The sequence below is a fragment of the Oncorhynchus keta genome, chromosome 11 (genome assembly GCF_023373465.1).
Source record: "Oncorhynchus keta strain PuntledgeMale-10-30-2019 chromosome 11, Oket_V2, whole genome shotgun sequence".
Taxonomy (NCBI): domain Eukaryota; kingdom Metazoa; phylum Chordata; class Actinopteri; order Salmoniformes; family Salmonidae; genus Oncorhynchus; species Oncorhynchus keta.
In genome coordinates, this window is record NC_068431.1 from 38,208,059 (window position 1) to 38,227,273 (window position 19,215).

A 19,215-nucleotide genomic window follows, 5' to 3' on the forward strand; every position below is an offset into this window, starting at 1 on the left:
AAATGTACATGTATTTTCAGTCCATCTGCAGTTTTTTTTATTTCCCCAAACATGTCTTATCATTCCTTATGAATAACTGAACATCCAACCATAAATACCCTTTCGATATGTTGTAGTGCTGTCAGTTTTATGCTTGTGTGGGGTGATTTCATAATCAAAATGAACAACGTGAATCAGGCTTCAATAAGCCTCTATTTTTATTTAAAAGAACAAAAACACGTTTAAAACACTTGAATATCCTTTGTCATACAGTACATTACCTATGAAATCAAAAGTGCGTGGTGATGTTACTTTACAAAGTTGGGACAGTCAGTGCATCATTTTGTCTGTGGTATATAAGACACAAAAATAACAACCAACAGGACCATGTACATTAACATGCAATTGAAATAAATAGCAACTAATATCTAACATCAATCAATGCGAAACTGTATAAAAACAGACTAACAGCGACATCTCATACCCATTTTGAAGGATTGCTTTGAAGTATTGCTAAATAACATTATGAACATAAATACTGCACCATTAGAGTAACAATAGTGACTTTCTCTACAGTCTCTTCCATTCCACATGCACTTTACACACAAACATGCTTTATACTTCAATGCACATTGGCTGAGTTTACACAGGTAGCCCAATTCTGGTCTTTAAACTAATCACATCTTTTTTTTTGTTGAGACGATGCAATTGCTCAAAAGACCAATTAGTGGGGAAAAAGATCCAAATTGGGCTGGCTATCTAAATGCAGCCGTAGATACTTAGTCCTAGATTCAATCAGATCACGTGTTAACTGGCGATAGCTGACACCCACATAGCTAGTCTTTTTGCGGTGTTGGATGTGGAACTACATTAGAGCTGTCAAATCAGAGCGGCTGCTTGTGTAGTCATTGTCACCAAGCCACACTAGTCCCACTTACATTAGAAGTTCAGAAGGAGAAAGTGTAGGCTATATAGAATTAATGACACTCAAATTGAAAATCATTAAACTAAATAAGGATTTAGACAGTGTACAAAACATTAGGAACACCTTCCTAATATTGAGTTGCACCCCCTTTGCCCTCAGAACAGCCTGAATTCATTGGGGCTTGAACACACAAGGTGTTGAAAGTGTCCAACAGGGATGCTGGCCCATGCTGATTCCAATGCTTCCCACAGGTGTTTCAAGTTGGCTGGATGTCCTTTGGGTGGTGAACTGTTCTTGTTGAGCGTGAAAAACCCAGCAGCGTTGCAGTTCTTGACACACAAACTGGTGCGCCTGGCACCTACCATACCCCATTTAAAAATCTTAAAAAGCTTAAATCTTTTGTCTTGCCCATTCACCCTCAATGGTACAGATACATAATCCAAGTCTCAAGGCTTTAAAGTCCTTCTTTAACCCATCTCCTCCCCTTCATCTACACTGATTGAAATAGATTTAACAGGCGACATCAATAAGGGATCATAAGCTTTCACCAGGAATTACCTGGTAAATTACCTGGTAAATTATTGTCATGCAAAGAGCAGGTTCTCCTAATGAGACATATTGAGTTACTCAGATCCCCGAAGAATAAAATCATCTGCTATTCCTTCTAAAATAAAAGGTTCAATATAAATACGTTACCACTTAAGTACAGAGTCTGAAGTATGCTGGTTAAAATGAGGGCAAGGCTTTGTTTATGTCGCTAGCTAAATTAGATAACTAATCACAGCTTTTTTATTCAATAATGACGCAGTCTGACAAACACCTTGTATCTCTGACAGTAAACACAGAAAGAGAGCATCTCTATGGGGAAACTGTGGACCACAGTTCTATAAACAACTTTTGTTTAAATTCCAGAGAATAAATGAGTAGGGGCTTGATCGATCCTGATAAGAACAAAAGGTACAATTTTATTGTACTAAGGTAGGTACGGTAACATAGCAACACAGCACTTGAAAAAATAAAAAATAAACAAGCTATTGATCAGCATGTAGCCTAGTGGTTAGGGCCAGTAACCGAAAGGTCACTGGTTACAATCTCCAAGCCGACTATGTGAAATATCTGTTGACATGCCCTTGCGCAAGGCACTTAACTCTAAATGCTTCTGTAAGTCACTCTGGAGAAGAACGTCTGCTAAATGACTGAAAAGATAAAGGCCCTAGTTTACACTTCAGATCACTCTCTGACGTACATCTTTCCCACCAGAGCAGGTCTTGTCCTTGTTGTCTTTCTTCAGCCCGTCGTCCAGCCACAATGTAGAAACATCTGAAAGGAATCAAAAAGATCAGACTGAACTCAATCTGGCCTATGGTGTGAAGAAGATGACTATACCCGAAAGAGAGCGACTATCCAGTTGGGCTGGTCTGTGACTCAGTGACACCTTTCCCAGTCAGAAGAACAAGGCAACCTCAGAGTGTTACACACAACTGGGAACTTTATTTCCAGAGGACATATGAGATGGATGTGGTTCTATCCACACACTCTTGTCCACTTGGAGAGAGACTGAAGAGGCTCTGACCTGAGCAGGCAGAAGACCTGTCCTGTCCCCTAGTAGTAGAGGTCACTGGGAGTTTGGGGAGACAGTTAATAATCCCCATAGTCTCTCCGGCACCGTCAGATGGGTGGAGTGAACTGCATGAAGTTATAAAACACAGGCAGGGGAATATATAATAAAACCAATCATTTTGTGAACCAATAACCTAGTCTACCCACCCACCCACTCACACACCTCTCAGCTCAGAAGAGCTTGTGTCCTCCTCTCCAGGCTTGGTGCAGTCTTTGCTGTCCTTGTGTGAAGTGGATCTTTTCCCATCCACCACATCTGTCTTCACCTGGCCCAGAGTCTGCAGCAGACACATAGTGTCAAAGGCCTCACCGCCTCCTTCCCTCAGCAGCTCCAGCACCTGTAGAAATACACTTCACATAAATAGACATGCCGATACCTCAATGTAATACCAGACATAATGTCTCTCTGGGATAACATAATTCCAAGCATATTTTCCCAAGTGGACACTACCCAAAGTTGTCCATTGTGGCTACAATGACTCAATTAGTTGGAGCACAACGCTTGTAAGTTATTACTTAAAAACCTAAAATGGGCAACATATGGTCATGATAGACCACCGGCCTATCATATGACTAAACATGTATAGTAGTGTTATTACCAACCTGCAGACACTTATAGGACTTCAGCTCACTGAGGTTCTCCTCCAGGAAGAGCAGGTACACGCTGAGGTCGTTGTAGAAGGGTGTGTCCAGGTCCAGAGCCCCGAAGGCCGGCAGCATCTCGTAGGGCCGGAGGAAGCGGGAGCTCTGTCTGGCCGGGCCCAGGGCAGCGTACACCAGCAGGGGAGCCAGCAGGATGTACACCCCCAGGTTGATGTAGCTTAGCAGCCTGAACACCCCCACCGCCACCAGCTTACACTGCACCGGCACCGCACTGTTGTTCCTCAGCACCCCTGTCCGCACGTCACAGGCAAACTCATCGGTGATGGAGGCTAGGCGAATGTAGTAGCCCAGGTAGAGACAGGCTAGCAGCAGGGTGAGCAGGGTTAACAGCCGACACGCCAGGTACTTCACCACCAGCCAGCGGGAGAAACGCTTAGTCTTCAGATACTGCTCCACCAGAGGGTATTTAAAGCAGCCTTCGGTCAGGTCCAGGGCACTACCATCACACAGGGAGATTAGGTGGGGCTGATGCAGTTGTGTCAATTTTGAATATTTTTATTCTCCAAGCAGACACACATCAACTTCATTTTAACATGTTTGTACGTATGTGTACAGAAAAATAAAGAAAGAGTCAACTTCAAGCGAGTGCTGGATCATTTTAAAATCATTGCACTATGCACTATTGCACTTTTAAGAACTGTTTATTGAAGAAAATAAATTAGCCTATTCTGCCACTGCCCATTACTAACCTGATAAACAGCTCTGCCTATAATCACAGTTTAGACAGATACACTGTATTTGACTACCGACCCCAGCCAGACTTAGTCTACAGCAGTGCGAAGTCAAATGATTAAAAAAAAATCCCTAATTAGTCCGTTCGTCACTACCTGTGCTTCTAGCTAATAAGGTTTCACTCTCCCTCTGTCTCTAAATGAAAATAGAGCATTTGATCTCATTGATCTCACCGAAACAGCCTAAACTGGTGCAAACTAACACAGCATAAGGCCATCAAGACACTAAGGACAATCACCCACAACACAACCAAAGAATATGGCTGCCTAAATATGGTTCCCAATCAGAGACAACGATAAACACCTGCCTCTGATTGAGAACCACTTCAGACAGCCATAGACTTACCTAGAACACCCCACTAAGCTACAATCCCACTACATACACACCACATACAAAAACTCATGTCACACCCTGGCCTGACCAAATAAATGAAGATAAACACAAAATACTTCGACCAGGGCGTGACATTCGTGTAGAAACAGCAGAAAAACACAGCATGGCCTCTCTTTGCTGCTCTAACTAGATCAGCCCGTTTGACTGCATAGTTAGTGGGCTAGACTAAGCAAATTAAAATTAATTTTATCTCTCCAGATTCCATTATTTGTCATTCTGTACCAGCCGTTATTACTAAACATCTTATAGTCTAACCCTTATTTACTTTTTTGTTCTTTTCCCACTATGATTTCTTCCTGGTAAACTCTGCACCTGATGCAAACTAGAGGTCGACCGATTATGATTTTTCAACGGCGATACCAATACCGATTATTGGAGGACCAAAAAAAGCCGATACTGATTATTGGAGGACCAAAAAAAGCCGATACTGATTATTGGAGGACCAAAAAAAGCCGATACTGATTATTGGAGGACCAAAAAAAGCCGATACTGATTATTGGAGGACCAAAAAAAGCCGATACTGATTATTGGAGGACCAAAAAAAGCCGATACTGATTATTGGAGGACCAAAAAAGCCGATACTGATTATTGGAGGACCAAAAAAAGCCGATACTGATTATTGGAGGACCAAAAAAAGCCGATACTGATTATTGGAGGACCAAAAAAAGCTGATACTGATTATTGGAGGACCAAAAAAAGCCGATACTGATTATTGGAGGACCAAAAAAAGCCGATACTGATTATAGGAGGACCAAAAAAAGCAGATGATACTGATTATTGGAGGACCAAAAAAAGCCGATACTGATTATTGGAGGACCAAAAAAAGCCGATACCGATTAATCGCCCGACATATAATAATGACAAGTACAACAATACTGAATGAACACTTTTATTTTAACTTAATATAATACATAAATAAAATCAATTTAGTCTCAAATAAAACTTAAACGTTCAATTTGGTTTAAATAATACAAAGACACAGTGTTGGAGAAGAATGTAAAAGTGCAATATGTGCCATGTGAAAAATGGCATAACATGAGAACATATGAAAGCTGATGTTTCCTTTTAACATGAGTCTTCAATATTCCCAGGTAAGAAGTTTTAGGTTGTAGTTATAGGAATTATAGGACTATTTCTCTCTATACCATTTGTATTTCATATACAGTACCTTTGACTATTGGATGTTCTTATAGGCACTTTAGTATTGCCAGCCTAATCTCGGGAGTTGATAGGCATGAAGTCATAAACAGCGCCGTGCTTCAAGCATTGCGAAGAGCTGCTGGCAAACGCAGGAAAGTGCTATTTGAATTAATGCTCACGAGCCTGATGCTGCCTACCACCGCTCAGTCAGACTGCTCTATCAAATCATAGACTTAATTATAATATAATAAACACACAGAAATACAAGCCGTAGGTCATTAATATGATCAAATCTGGAAGCTATCATTTCGAAAACAAAAAGTTTATTCTTTCAGTGAAATACGGAACCGTTCCGTATTTTATCAAACGGGTGGCAACCCGAAGTCTAAATATTGCTGTTACATTGCACAACCTTCAATGTTATGTCATAATTATGTCAAATTCTGGCAAATTAATTACGGTCTTTGTTAGGAAGAAATGGTCTTCACACAGTTTGCAACGAGCCAGGCGGCCCAAACTGCTGCATACCCTGGCACAGAACCCAACAGAAGTGACACATTTTCCCTAGTTAATATTGCCTGCTAACATTCATTTATTTAAACTAAATATGCAGGTTTAAAAAAAGATACACTTGTGTATTGATTTTAAGAATGGCATTGATGTTTATGGTTAGGTACATTGGTGCAACGATTGTGCTTTTTTCACGAATGCACTTTTGTTAAATCATCATCCGTTTGGCGAAGTAGGCTGTGATTCAATGATAAATTAACAGGCACTGCATTGATTATATGCAACAAGACACACACTAGTAATATCATCAATTGTGTGTAGTTAACTAGTTAACTAACTGTCTCAGCCTCCAGTATTTATGCTGCAGTAGTTTGTGTCGGGGGGCTAGGGTGTGCTCTCTCTACTTCTCTCTTTCTTTCTCTCTCTCGGAGGACCTGAGCCCTAGGACCATGCCTCAGGACTACCTGACATGATGACTCCTTGCTGTCCCCAGTCCACCTGGCCGTGCTGCTGCTCCAGTTTCAACTGTTCTGCCTTATTATTATTGGACCATGCTGGTCATTTATGAACATTTGAACATCTTGACCATGTTCTGTTATAATCTCCACCCGGCACAGCCAGAAGAGGACTGGCCACCCCACATAGCCTGGCTCCTCTCTAGGTTTCTTCCTAGGTTTTGGCCTTTCTAGGGAGTTTTTCCTAGCCACCGTGCTTCTACACCTGCATTGCTTGCTGTTTGGGGTTTTAGGCTGGGTTTCTGTACAGCACTTTGAGATATCAGCTGATGTACTTAGGGCTATATAAATACATTTGATTTGATTTGATTATGTTAAGATGGATTGTTTTTTATAAGATAAGTTTAATGTTAGCTAGCAACTTACCTTGGCTCCTTGCTGTACTTGCGTAACAGGTGGTCAGCCTGCCACGCAGTTTCCTCGTGGATTGCAATGTAATCGGCCATAATCTGAATCGGTCGATGTCTAATGCAAACGCTTAGTAAATTTGGACACTAGGATTCTTTGAGCTCAGCTGGAAGAGACAAATAAATAATCTAAAGAAGACAAGTCATCTAAAGTGGAAGTGAATAAGGCCCTTCGTAGTGTTTACCTGGGGGGGTCGTCAGAGACATCTTTGGTGTCTATAGATGAGGCCAGGCTCTTGGCCAGTCTGATGGCTCGGTTATAGGAGCGGTCCAGCTCCTCCATGATGAAGTTGAGGTCAGAGGAGAGGTGTGGGGCAGCAGTGAAGCGCCAGAACAGAGCAGGGATGTACATGAGGATTGCCACCAACAGAAGGATGTAAGGGAAGAACTGGAGGAGGAGGTCAGAGGAATAAAAGAGGGTGAGAGACAGAAGACAAAAGCAAGAATTGCAAGACAGAGAAATAAGGACCAGGAAGATACAGAACATTGGTGTGCCCCACATTGGTATGACACATAGAAGTTCATTGTGGTGACACAGGGCATTTGGGAGCTTCCTTGTGACAGACCAAGTAAACCAAACTCATTTGCATGTCCGCAGGAAGATGTTTCGAGGTGGGGGTGCTTTCATTTTGTCGACGGGGAGATTTTTTAATTTGGATTTATAAGCACCCATACTTCCCGCGGCTATGCTAATACACCTGGACCTATGTCGATATCATCCACCTCGTCAAGAAATAGTATCTCTCCCAGTCGTCTGAGAAGAGGCTGCATAATTATAATTGTAAAGGGATTTCATGTAGTTGAAGAGGTTGACTACTCTGACAGTCTGGTCTGATTTAAAGTATAGCTTACTCCTGAGAGCTCCGAAAGGGGATCTCAATCATAAATACGCCAAATGTGATGCTGCGCCGTGATTGCCAATGAGGAGTGTTATTCCCCAACTCCCCACGCAGCCATAACTGTTTGAGCCACATTAACAGATCAATCTCTCACACTGACTGGAGCTGCCCTCTGGCCACTGACTGGAGCTGCCCTCTGGCCACTGACTGGAGCTGCCCTCTGGCCACTGACTGGAGCTGCCCTCTGGCCACTGACTGGAGCTGCCCTCTGGCCACTGACTGGAGCTGCCCTCTGGCCACTGACTGGAGCTGCCCTCTGGCCACTGACTGGAGCTGCCCTCTGGCCACTGACTGGAGCTGCCCTCTGGCCACTGACTGGAGCTTTCCTCTTGGCTAACTGAGGGCTTGTACCTTGTGCAGCCACAGGGGGGCACCTTCGACGCCATCAACGCCGAGTTGCTGCTCCTGCACCGCCGCCCAACAGAAGGAGTCAACATAGGCTGCCTGTCGCCATGAGAAGTTGGTAGGGGCAAAACAGCTGATCTGGGTACCTGCATTCAGCCAAAGGGATTGGACAGGGTCAGAATGGGCCGGTCCAGAGTGGAAAGACTAGTAAGTGTACACAGACTAATGATCTTATTTTGAGTGAAGACAGGAAATAGGACCAGTGTGGGCTCCAGCTGTTATGTACTCCCAGTTTCCAGTGGACATTGAGTTTGTGAGTAATTGTCCCCTCCAGTTATTGATGTGGTTGTCCCATAGTGTATGGCATAAAAAATATGTATATTTGTGATTTCACTGTTATTTGCTTGATGTGTAAACTTTATATAACAACTGAAATTTAAAAAATATTGTTAGTAATAATAGGCTATTATCTATGTTATTACACATGTTTGAACTCCACATCCACAACACAAATCAATTTGGTGAAACATATTGCCTGGATGGCCTATGGAAAGCACAGTCAGTCACTGCCACCCAAGTTCCATTGACCTCTGCCCAAACTGTCATGTAACATAGTCTACAGGGGAATAGATTAAAAAGCAGGGACTCTTTACAGTGCTGATCCCACAGAATTAAACTGAACATATACACTGAGTGTACAAAACACTAGAAACACCTACAAGGTGTGGAAAGTGTTCCACAGGGACGCTGGCCCACGTTGACTCCAATGCTTCCAACAGTTGTGTCAAGTTGGCTGGATGTCCTTTGGGCGGTGGACCATTCTTGATACACACAGGAAACTTGAGCGTGAAAAACCCACCAAGGCTTCAGTTCTTGACACTCAAACTGGTGCGCCTGGCACCTCCTACCATACCTAGTTCAAAGGCACTTAAATATTTTGTCTTGCACATTCATTGTCTTAAGGCTTAAAAATCCTTCTTTAACCCATCTCCTCCCTTCATCTACACTGACTGAAGTGGCTTTAACAGGTGACATCAATAAGGGATCATAGCTTTCACCTGGTCAGTCTGTCATGGAAAGAGCAGGTGGTCCTAATGTTTTATACATGGCTATACCCACACTGCCATGTGAGAATTATAACTCAGCATTAGGCTAAACTTATCTCTGTGACGGAGATCTTTGTGGGCTATACTCGGCCTTGTCTCAGTATGGTAAATTGGTGGTTGAAGATATCCCTCTATTGATGTGGGGCTGTGCTTTGGCAAAGTGGGTGGGGTTAAAACCTGCCTGTTTGGCCCTGTCCGGGGGTATCGTTGGATGGGGCCCCAGTGTCTCCCAACCCCTCCTGTCTCAGCCTCCAGTATTTATACTGCAGTAGTTTACGTGTCGGGGGGCTAGGGTCAGTCTGTTATATCTGGAGTATTTCTCCTGTATTATCCGGTGTCCTGTGTGAATTTAAAGTATGCTCTCTCTAATTCTTTCTTTCTCTCTCTCTCTCTGAGAGGAGCTGAGCCCTAGGATCATGCCTCAGGACTAGCTTGCCTGATGACTCCTTGCAGTCCCCAGAAATGGCCGTGCTGCTGCTCCAGTTTCAACTGTTCTGCCTGCGGCTATGGAACCCTGATCTGTTCAACGGACGTGCTACCTGTCCCAGACCTGCTGTTTTCAACTCTCCAGAGACAGCAGGAGCGGTAGAGATACTCTGAATGATTGGCTATGAAAAGCCAACTGCCATTTACTCCTGAGGTGCTGACCTGTTGCACCCTTGACAACCACTGTGATTATTATTATTTGACCCTACTGGTCATCTATGAACATTTGAACATCTTGGCCATGTTCTGTTATAATCTCCACCCGGCACAGCCAGAAGAGGACTGGCCACCCCTCATAGCCTGGTTCCTCTCTAGGTTTCTTCCTAGGTTCTGGCCTTTCTATGGAGTTTTTCCTAACCACCGTGCTTCTACACCTGCATTGCTTGCTGTTTGGGGTTTTAGGCTGGGTTTCTGTACATCACATTGAGATATCAGCTGATGTAAGAAGGGCTTTATAAATACATTTGAAATTCTTTTACCACGTGATTTTATGAATCAAATTATCTTTCTGCCACAAACCTGTTTCATTACCAATGCTACCTCTTATTCAGTCACTATTCCATATGAATACCTTTTAAAGATAAAATATAACAGCCGAGGGGTGTGGATTATGTGAGATTGTGGAGCAGTGTTGCCATGTTCGTTGTTTTTGTACAAATTGGGCTAACTTTGTAAACGATGTCTCAGGTGAAAATGTATTTTTTTTAATTTTTTTTATTGGTCGCGGGTTGCACCGTGGCCGTCATGGCATTTCTCTTAAAAATATTTCACGGTGACCTGGTGCTGACTGTCTGGCAGTGCGGCAGGCTGTTGCTGAGTGGTGTTCCACTTGTGTAACCTACCTGACAAACCAATTGAATAAATAGCCTATAAACTTCAGTTTATTGTTGTTGTAGACTTGTGTTTTTATGCAATTATTAATGGACATGTTTAATTAATTAAATTGGAAATTGTCAAAACTATCGCAATTGCCAATCAGATGTTAGAATGGATTAGATTGATGTAACAGTGGTCAGATTAGGCTACAGGTAAAACACATTCAAAAAAGAATACTGGCTGTTGTTGACAAACATATTCAGTTCATATACATATTATTCATATTTAATTCAGTGATTGAAATGATGACCCCATCCTCAGTAGCCTATTCCAGCAGGCTATTGGGAAACACTTACCTCGAAATCACCTCGCTATTAATGTTGAATGATTTAGTCTGTTAATTTGAACTAAGCAAGCTGCTAAATGTTCCGTTTACATCTTGCATCTTGCCTAGGCTAATGTAAACTATCTGAAATTAAGATGTAGGCCTATAGGATACCTGCCTTTATGCAAGCAAACCATGGCAAAATTGAATGACAATCATAAACCAGATTTTAGTCTGTAGCCTATGCCTATTGAAATGATAAGTCAATCTCGCAAATGGGCCATTTATAATGGTTTGTAGTCTCAACATCTGGCACATAATAATAGCATTAGTGTTTTTATACTCAGAGATTGAGATCCTCTGTCCAACTTTCATCACTCATACTCTCCTGTTGGATTTATCTATAGTTATGCACATGTGCAATGGGGATTTATTTACAATTATAAAACTGGTTCAAGACCTGAATTTTGATTGGATGAAAGCCGTGGTATATCAGACCATATACCACAAGTATAACAAAACATGACTTTTTACTGTTCTAATTACGTTGCTACCCAGTTTATAATATCAATAAGGCACACTTGGGGTTTGGGTATATGGCCAATATGCGTGCGGCGGCCTTGTGGTTAGAGCATTGGGCCTGTAACCGAAAGGTTGCTAGATCGAATCTATGAGCTGACACTGTAAAAATCAGTCGTTCTGCCCCTGAACCCACTGATTGTAGGCCGTTATTGTAAATAAGAATTTGTTCTTAACTGACTTGCCTAGTTAAATGAAGGTAAAATAAAAAATATGGCGTTGTGTCATGCTTAAGAACAGCCCTTAGCCATTGGCTATATATTGCTTAAGCATAGCAGTTAAATTGGTTAAATAGACATCAATTGATGAAAATTATCTGGCAAGAGTAATAAGGGCTAATGATCTTTTCTCTTGCCACATATTCAAATGTATTCAAATGTATTTATTACGTCATGTCATAGCTTGCAAAAATTATTACTTTTGAGGAAACCCAAGTTACTATCATATTCCTTCTTAATTGGCTCAATAACGTTATGGAAAAGGGATTTATTGTATGAATAACCCTCTTGCTGTGAAAAAAATTGGTCTAGTTTTCGGGCATTGCAGGTTTTTAGTGGTCAATGAGCTATAAATGTAACTTGACCTGGCAACCCTGTTGTGGAGTCATTTTCAAAGATCTACAATGTAACGGTTTCTTCACGGGGCAGGCGGCGCTGTGGGCCTAATCTCGAACTCAAAACAATTACAAGGCTACAATGTTACTACAACTGCATATTGAGGGACAAGCAACTCAGCTTTTCTAATAAATTAATAATTCTGCAATACATGGCAGGATATTCCGGGGCGAAACAAATGCAATGCAATTAGCCTGTTTCCCGTTGACAGACGGCGGTATGAATTGCAGATATGGGGTCTATGGAGCAGACAAAGAACGACCCAGGGATTTAAACATGTTTACGAGTTTATCTAATGATAATCCAAAAATGCATTCGTTTTAGACGAACTAAAACAATTGAAGTAGGTTTTTATTCAGTGTTTGACTGCAGAGATCTGCTCAAACCAAAAACAGAAAGCCAGAGTTTGTGCGTCGAGAGAAACCGATAATCTGCTCTGCTGTTACTGCTCAATTCAATTGGCTAGAGTGAATACTATTTTATCAGTTTCTGTTTGACCCTGATACTTTTATTCGATATATTTGAACATGTTAGTTTAGTTTGAGTTATGATAGTCTGTCTATCAGTTATTCAACTCACCTACTGACACCTCTTGGGCAAACGCGAGGGAGATGAGTAACAAAGGGAGACCAACCGCGATGAAAGTGACTATTTTGTCTACCGCAAGCTCCAGACGCACCCCTTTGTACTTCGACTCTGTTGGATCCTTCAATAAAAAGTCGGAGAAAACGTATTCTGTTGCAACGTGTGCAATTGCCATTGTTCAATGTGAAATAGTCAGTATAACAAATTAAAAATGAATAGTTATCCAGTTAATACAATTGATCTATTATCTAAAAAAACAAGCCGCGCGTTGTCCAAGTTTTTAGTCACATCATTTTCGATATAGATCTCGACAAATTAAGTTAACAAACATGTTACTTAGCCGAATGTGCACGCAATAACGCCTGACTCATTAACTGTGTTCGAATACGCATACTAATCGTATTATTTGTGACGTAAATTGAGTATGTAGTATGCTTATTGGCCATAGTATGGATAGAGTTAGTATACCAAAAGTTCCCGGATGTCGTACTACATTCTCGAAAATACGAAGTATACAAGCAGTGCTCCTTTTGTAATGACCACCCAGAAATAGTGTTGCATCTTTTTGGGCATTGTATTCATGTTAGAAAACTGTGACAAGACATCAGTAGATTTATAATTGAACACATTTATGAAGATTTTACACTATTGTGGAGAGATGTACTGCTTGGATTTTTAAAAAAAACATACGATAGAATTAAGCTGAATCATTTTAATGTAATTAATTTCATTATTATTTTGGCTAAATTTCATATACACAAATGTAAATTTACAAACAAAAAAACGAATTTTCTTACCCTACAAAAAGAAATTGAACTGTATTTTAAGACAATTAAATACTCTACTAACAAAAAAGCTGTTAGAATTCTAAGTGTATGTCCCTTAAGGTCCTTGTGAAATTGTAATGTGATATTGTACCCCCTAGCTCGATTGTCCATTGTATATAATATATATATATATACTTGTGTTCCCTCATGTACTTTCTGTATTGAGTTGTTGTTAATAATATAAAAAGTTAAATTGTTTTAATAAAAAATAAAAAAATACAAGCAGTGGACACTATTTCCGTGCTTTTTTGGCTCATAATGCAATTCTCCCTAAATGGGCGTGGCTTCACAACGCTTTCAGATTTGAAGAGAATGGCGGAAATATGCAGCGAAATCCGACTACAGCGGATGCATGTTCATTGCATTAACTAATTATGACACAGGCTAAGAAAATGTTGAGCTATGTAAAAAATTTTAAACTTTTAAAATAAGTTCTGCTACACCTTATGTTGGCTGACAATGTGTTGCCTACGCTATCCGTAAGAACCGCATAGCATATAATTACAGCAGTAGTATGTTAGCTAACGTAACCTCCTTAGTTGGCTACTAATAAATCGAACTTGCCAGTATATTAACAATATGCTATCTATCTAACTACCCAACGTTTATTGACTTGATTATTCACGTCATTCTTAGTTAAGTGGTATAGTGGTGCGTTCTCAATGGACATAAATTCGCACTGGCTATCTACTCCGATTTCAGAGCATACTCGTCTGTGTGCCACACAGCGCAGAATAACGGATGCATTTATGAACGATCAACACCCATTGAATATTTATATATATTTTAAATGAACTAGGCATATGGTCAGTGTCAGTAAATGTCGCCAAAAAATATATAATTAAATTGTTGCCAGCAGCACAGTTACAGTCACCAACCCTCTGGATAACATGAAAACAGTTTAACCAGCTCTGCTCGGGCGAATATAATGGTCAGAGTGAGATGTTCTCCCATCTGTGTCTGAAGTAGATAGCCAATAAGCTTGTGTGCTTGACTACCATTGTGATGGTCAGAATGCTCGGATCAGCCAGTGTGGGCAACCCTCAGAATTTAGAATGGACAATATGACACCGCTCTGGCACTCCAGATTAAATTTACGATCACACCCGAAGTCATACAATGTCTAGCTAGTAATTTGTTATGCTAACAATCTATTTTTGATATTTTATTTATGCTAACGATCTAGCAAGAGGTAGCATAGCAACAGCATCGACTTCCAGTAGACAGGCATAACAACAGGCATAGCACTAGTATGCTCAACTGAAAGGATACCGTTACAGTACACTAAAATGAACTAATAGTATATAGTATACACTCATTAAGTATGTAGTATACAGTATGTTAGTATGGGTATTCGAACACAGCCATGGTCTAGACTTGCACGGATGGGCTACCGGCAAAGGAGCCATCGACAAGTGACCCGTCTCAACATGCACTGCCTATAGCAGGGGTAATCAATTCTAACCTACGAGGTCTGGAGCCTGCTGGTTTTCTGTTCCACTGATAATTAATTGCATACACCTGGTGTCCCAGGTCTAAAGCAGTCACTGATTTAGAGGGGATCAATGAAAAAAAGCAGTGGCACTTGCTTCAATGTCCAGAGTTGAATTTGAGGGGCCTATAGGCAATCTTTTAACAATGGAATAGCAGTGACAGACTGCTAGTGTCTCGCCTAGGGCCCTTATATGCTCTATAGTGTTTTTCCCACTGCTGCAACTGTTGCCATGCAGTGACTCGTGTGATGGTGTTGATGGGCAGGTACACGTTTCAGAATGTTTGAAGGGCCCCAGTGTGTTGGAATATCCTAGACCCAGCACGGCATGTGCAGCACCACGGGCAGTAGCTGGGCTCCCTCAGAAACTCACCCCAGATAAGGTTTACTGTCTCTGTGCTTGTTTTGGGTTTTGTGACTGCATCACTTTTTCCAGTATCCATCCTTCTCTATTAACCAGAAATAGTTTGAAAGTTCTTTCAAATCCCATTTACTGCAGGCCATGAGTGACCTTGTGTGTAAATGTGAAATACATTTGTGTAAACCTACCCCCCAAAATACTGACAGACAAAAGAGTTTCAGAGAGAGAGCTTGAGTTATTTAATGTGCTTGCTGAAGGCAAGACCTCTGTAGAATTCTTACATACTCATATTATTATTCTGCCCACTCTAGTACAAACGATTTAAACTGTAAACACAAAACCAACTTTTAAATGTGCAGATAGCCCTCACTTAGACTTCTTGAGAAAATATCTTTGATAGCATTTACATTTTTTGTACTACAACAATATTTAAATGAGCTCCCAATGTATTTCAATTGCAAGAAAAGTGCCATAGACTTACTTGGAGAAACTTTGGGCATGCATCTCCTCACACCCTTTAAGCTATCAACAACAAACCAACATTGACATGTTCAGACTGACCCAACTTATATTGTTTGTCAAAGGCTTTTTGATACTATTTATACTTTTTAAACTATAACCATTTAACATTGGCATATAAGCTCTATTGGCTAGAATTGTACATTTTAGATTTAGCACTGCTCTTCAACCGTTTAAGCTAATAACACCAAACCTACATACAGACCGACTCAACATAGATTGCTTGACAAAGATTTTTGATACTATTCATACTTTATGAACTATAAACATTTGCATAAATGAACATGGGTTTGAATGAGAACCATAAGAGTAGAGTGGTAGCTATCCAAAATGGTCTAGCTCCTTGGTCATTTAAGCTGCAAACCTTTGAAACTTTGAAACTATCCTCACTTAAAATTCTCTCAAACCTTAATAAAATATCAAGCACACATTTTCTTTAGGAAATGGCCTTTTCTTGTCTTTGAGGAAGACTTTGGTAAAAAAAAAAGAAAAGATATTTGACCTTTATTTAACTAGGCAAGTCAGTTAAGAACAAATTCTAATTTACAATGACGGCCTAGGAACATTGGATTAATTGCCTTGTTCAGGGCCAGAACAACAGATTTTTACCTTGTCAGCTCGAGGATTCAATCTGGCAACCTTTCAGTTACTAGTCCAACACTCTAACCACTAGGCTACCTGCCGCCCCTTTCAATAAAACAAATACATTTGGAGACCCGAAAAGATGTTGAGTTTTTATTATCTCATTTGCCTATGCAGACCTCCTACGCATTAGCAACTTTAAGTGACAGATTAATAGTGTAAATTACAAACGTTATATCCCCTTATATCCCGTTCAAACGTAGAGATTACATTAACATGACAACTTAACATTAACTTTCCTTTTTTCATCTGATTAATCTTTATGCAATGTCTTCAAAGAGGAATAATCAAAGAAAGTATATTATGATATATATCTGGTCTAACAGAAGAGAAGAATTTGCAATGAAACACTCAAATGTAGTTATGAGAGGGAGAGAAACAACTAGGAGGATTAGCTGGCCACACTCTTGGTTGGTTGGGGCTGGAGGTCCTGGTGTCACTGTCTTAGACACTGTTGAACAGACTAAAGAAGTCATTCTTCTGGCCCTCAGGAGCCTCCTCCAGCTCCACACCCTCACAGAAAGACGGCAGATTGAATACTTCAGGGGCTTTCACCTCAGTGACCACTTCGGAATTGCTGTGAGAAGAAGAGAAAAATAGCATGAACTTTTTGGGCATGCAAGTGTAGCGGACATGAGTCAGGCTCATTGTCTCGTGATATAGTAGCCCTGCCTGCAACTTCAAAATCAGTGTCATCTTCGGCCCAATAGGACATTTTCTCTAGGTCTACGTCAAGACGTTGGTTTCTCCCGTGGGAGACCATACAGAACTAAATGTCAAACATTTCTCAAATGCATCTAGTACTATGATATACCAAAGTATAGGCAGATAGTAGCAGCTATTATCCATTGCACAAGAAGGTTTCAGTGACCCTACAGCTGCATTAAACAAATTAAAAGTATGCTACTCACCTGAAGACGAGTGTCATGGAATCAGTTGAGTAGAAAGTGCTGAGTGGTAGACATTCTCCCACAGTAGTAGACAAAAAATACTGGCCTGGAGATCAGGCAGACAGACAGATGCTTTGATACATCCTAATAGCTTCACTATATAAACCCATGTTTACACCATTGCCATCCAACATTATACTTCATTAATAAAAATCACATTGACAGGTTGACTCCTAATGTGTATCATACTCACCCTTAGTCTCTGGCACGGATCCCGTCCATATGTTCACTTTGATGTTCTCCTCCTGAACAGTGTCACTCCCCAAAAACAGCTCAACCTGATGGGCTGCACCAGCGGGGAGTTCCAGAGCGTGAGCATGAGAGTGCAGAGACATCTTCTTACAGGACTGATTCTTCATGTCAATGTCATAGAAGACCCCCTGAGAGAGACGGATGAGAAGGAAGAAGCATCGGTTATGATGATGCTATGTCATAACCATAGTAACAAGTGGGTTATGCAACTGTTATGTAGGCCATGTGATGTTATAAAGCAGCTATTCTGAATTACAGTTGGGTTGGAATCTTGCCTTATATGTTTCTGTCAGTTGTCAGTGTTACCTCTTCAAATAGCATCAGGTAGTCCTCCAGATGTTCAGTCTTGTTGAGGTGCATCTCACTTTCAGTGAAACGTATCTTCTTGTCTGTCGAGTCATAGCTGTAATGTCCAGTTGCCTTGATTTCACCTCCTGTAAGGGCCAGCTGTTTAATCAAGAGAGAGATAACGATATATAGAGAGATTAATATGACCCAATTCTGTACCTGCAAAAACTAAGCCAACTGTGCCAATATAGTTGTTTTTAGGAGAAAACATCAGTGGATAAAAACAGGGTTGCCTGAACTGAGAGTCTGGTTTGGTTTAGAAATAATGCAATATAGCCACACAGTGTCCTATAATTATTGATAATGGTTAATGGACAAGAGGGCTACTCACCACAGTCAGGACCCCAGTCATATTAGGTGATGCTAAAAGACAAAGTTGGCAGTTAGACAGATTTTCAAAATCAGAGATCATGTGTAGACATATAGGTATACTTTAAGTTAGAAGAGACTGTTGATTTGATAAACCTTGACAATATTACCAAAATAGTCATACAAGTAACAGCAGTTTTCCACACAGTGCACAGCAAACATGAGCCTCAACAAGATATAAAGCAGATGATCCTTACTGCAGTGCTGTGGGCCGTGGGACTCTGCCAGGGTGGTGGCACCCAGACACAGCCAGATGGAGAGGGCAGCGACGGCAAAGGACTGCATCTTCTCGTGGAGGAGACTGAGGTTAACACTCAAACTGCACAACTCAGAAAGGATGATCACGTCTCCAAGTGGTTCCAGGTACTGTGACAGGATGGATGGACACACTGGTCCTTTTTATCGGGTCCAACCACAGGATTAAACAGAACACCTCCATGGGTCCAACCCCCATAGTGTCTGTCTCAATGGAAGGATGTTGTGGAAAGAGACGGGGGTGGTTTAAACTGGCTGACCCTTCCACCTGGACCCTGACAAACAACATCTGCATAAACAAGGACTTAAGGACAAGCCACATGGAGTCACTGTGGAGCAATGGTCTGCTTTTTCATTGTGTCTCCTGTTCTGTCCTTGTGTATCCACTGTCCTGTCAGCATCTTGTGCTATAGAACCTATGCTATGATTCCTTGGGTACAGTCAACCCAGTTAGTTTGTAAGCCATGAGCCGATATTCAACTCATAATGAAAGCCATGTTCAACAAAGACCAATTTATAATAATGCTTACTGCTCGCTCTTAAATGTGTTTTGATATCCTT

At 41.1% G+C, this 19,215-nt stretch overlaps 2 protein-coding genes across 3 annotated transcripts; both read right to left on the minus strand.

Moving 5' to 3' along the window:
* Positions 1-169: 169 nt before the first annotated feature.
* LOC118390206 (pannexin-1-like) lies at positions 170-13,093 on the minus strand. Of its 2 annotated transcripts, XM_035780547.2 has the most exons (7): positions 12,634-13,093; positions 8,135-8,274; positions 7,070-7,272; positions 3,128-3,623; positions 2,688-2,862; positions 2,478-2,590; positions 170-2,224 (listed from the first exon to the last, which is right to left on the minus strand). In XM_035780547.2, exons 1-6 carry the CDS (start codon positions 12,812-12,814, stop codon positions 2,520-2,522), a joined length of 1,266 nt encoding a protein of 421 aa, XP_035636440.1. In that variant the 5' UTR covers positions 12,815-13,093; the 3' UTR covers positions 170-2,224; positions 2,478-2,519. The 2 variants fall into 2 exon arrangements, with proteins under 2 accessions (XP_035636440.1, XP_035636439.1); XM_035780546.2 differs by lacking the exon at positions 2,478-2,590 and having other exon boundaries at positions 12,634-13,090.
* A 3,465-nt stretch (positions 13,094-16,558) lies between these two features.
* Positions 16,559-18,781, minus strand: epd (ependymin). Its single transcript, XM_035780548.2, has 6 exons — positions 18,597-18,781; positions 18,362-18,393; positions 17,989-18,129; positions 17,624-17,810; positions 17,392-17,476; positions 16,559-17,057 (listed from the first exon to the last, which is right to left on the minus strand). Exons 1-6 carry the CDS (start codon positions 18,682-18,684, stop codon positions 16,925-16,927), a joined length of 666 nt encoding a protein of 221 aa, XP_035636441.1. The 5' UTR covers positions 18,685-18,781; the 3' UTR covers positions 16,559-16,924.
* Positions 18,782-19,215: the final 434 nt, after the last annotated feature.

Bases quoted from the DNA above. Each gene is read 5' to 3' on its own strand.
- LOC118390206 (XM_035780546.2), bottom strand. From the start codon at position 12,814: ATGGCAATTGCACACGTTGCAACAGAATACGTTTTCTCCGACTTTTTA. The intron at 7,273-8,134 runs GTACAAGCCCTC...CTCCTCCTCCAG, and splicing joins CCCCCCTGTGGCTGCACAAG to TTCTTCCCTTACATCCTTCT. The intron at 2,225-2,687 runs GTGTGTGAGTGG...GATTCCTTTCAG, and splicing joins AAGCTCTTCTGAGCTGAGAG to ATGTTTCTACATTGTGGCTG.
- epd (XM_035780548.2), bottom strand. From the start codon at position 18,684: ATGCAGTCCTTTGCCGTCGCTGCCCTCTCCATCTGGCTGTGTCTGGGT. The intron at 18,394-18,596 runs GTAAGGATCATC...TTTGTCTTTTAG, and splicing joins CCACGGCCCACAGCACTGCA to CATCACCTAATATGACTGGG. The intron at 17,811-17,988 runs GTAACACTGACA...CGTCTCTCTCAG, and splicing joins ACCTGATGCTATTTGAAGAG to GGGGTCTTCTATGACATTGA.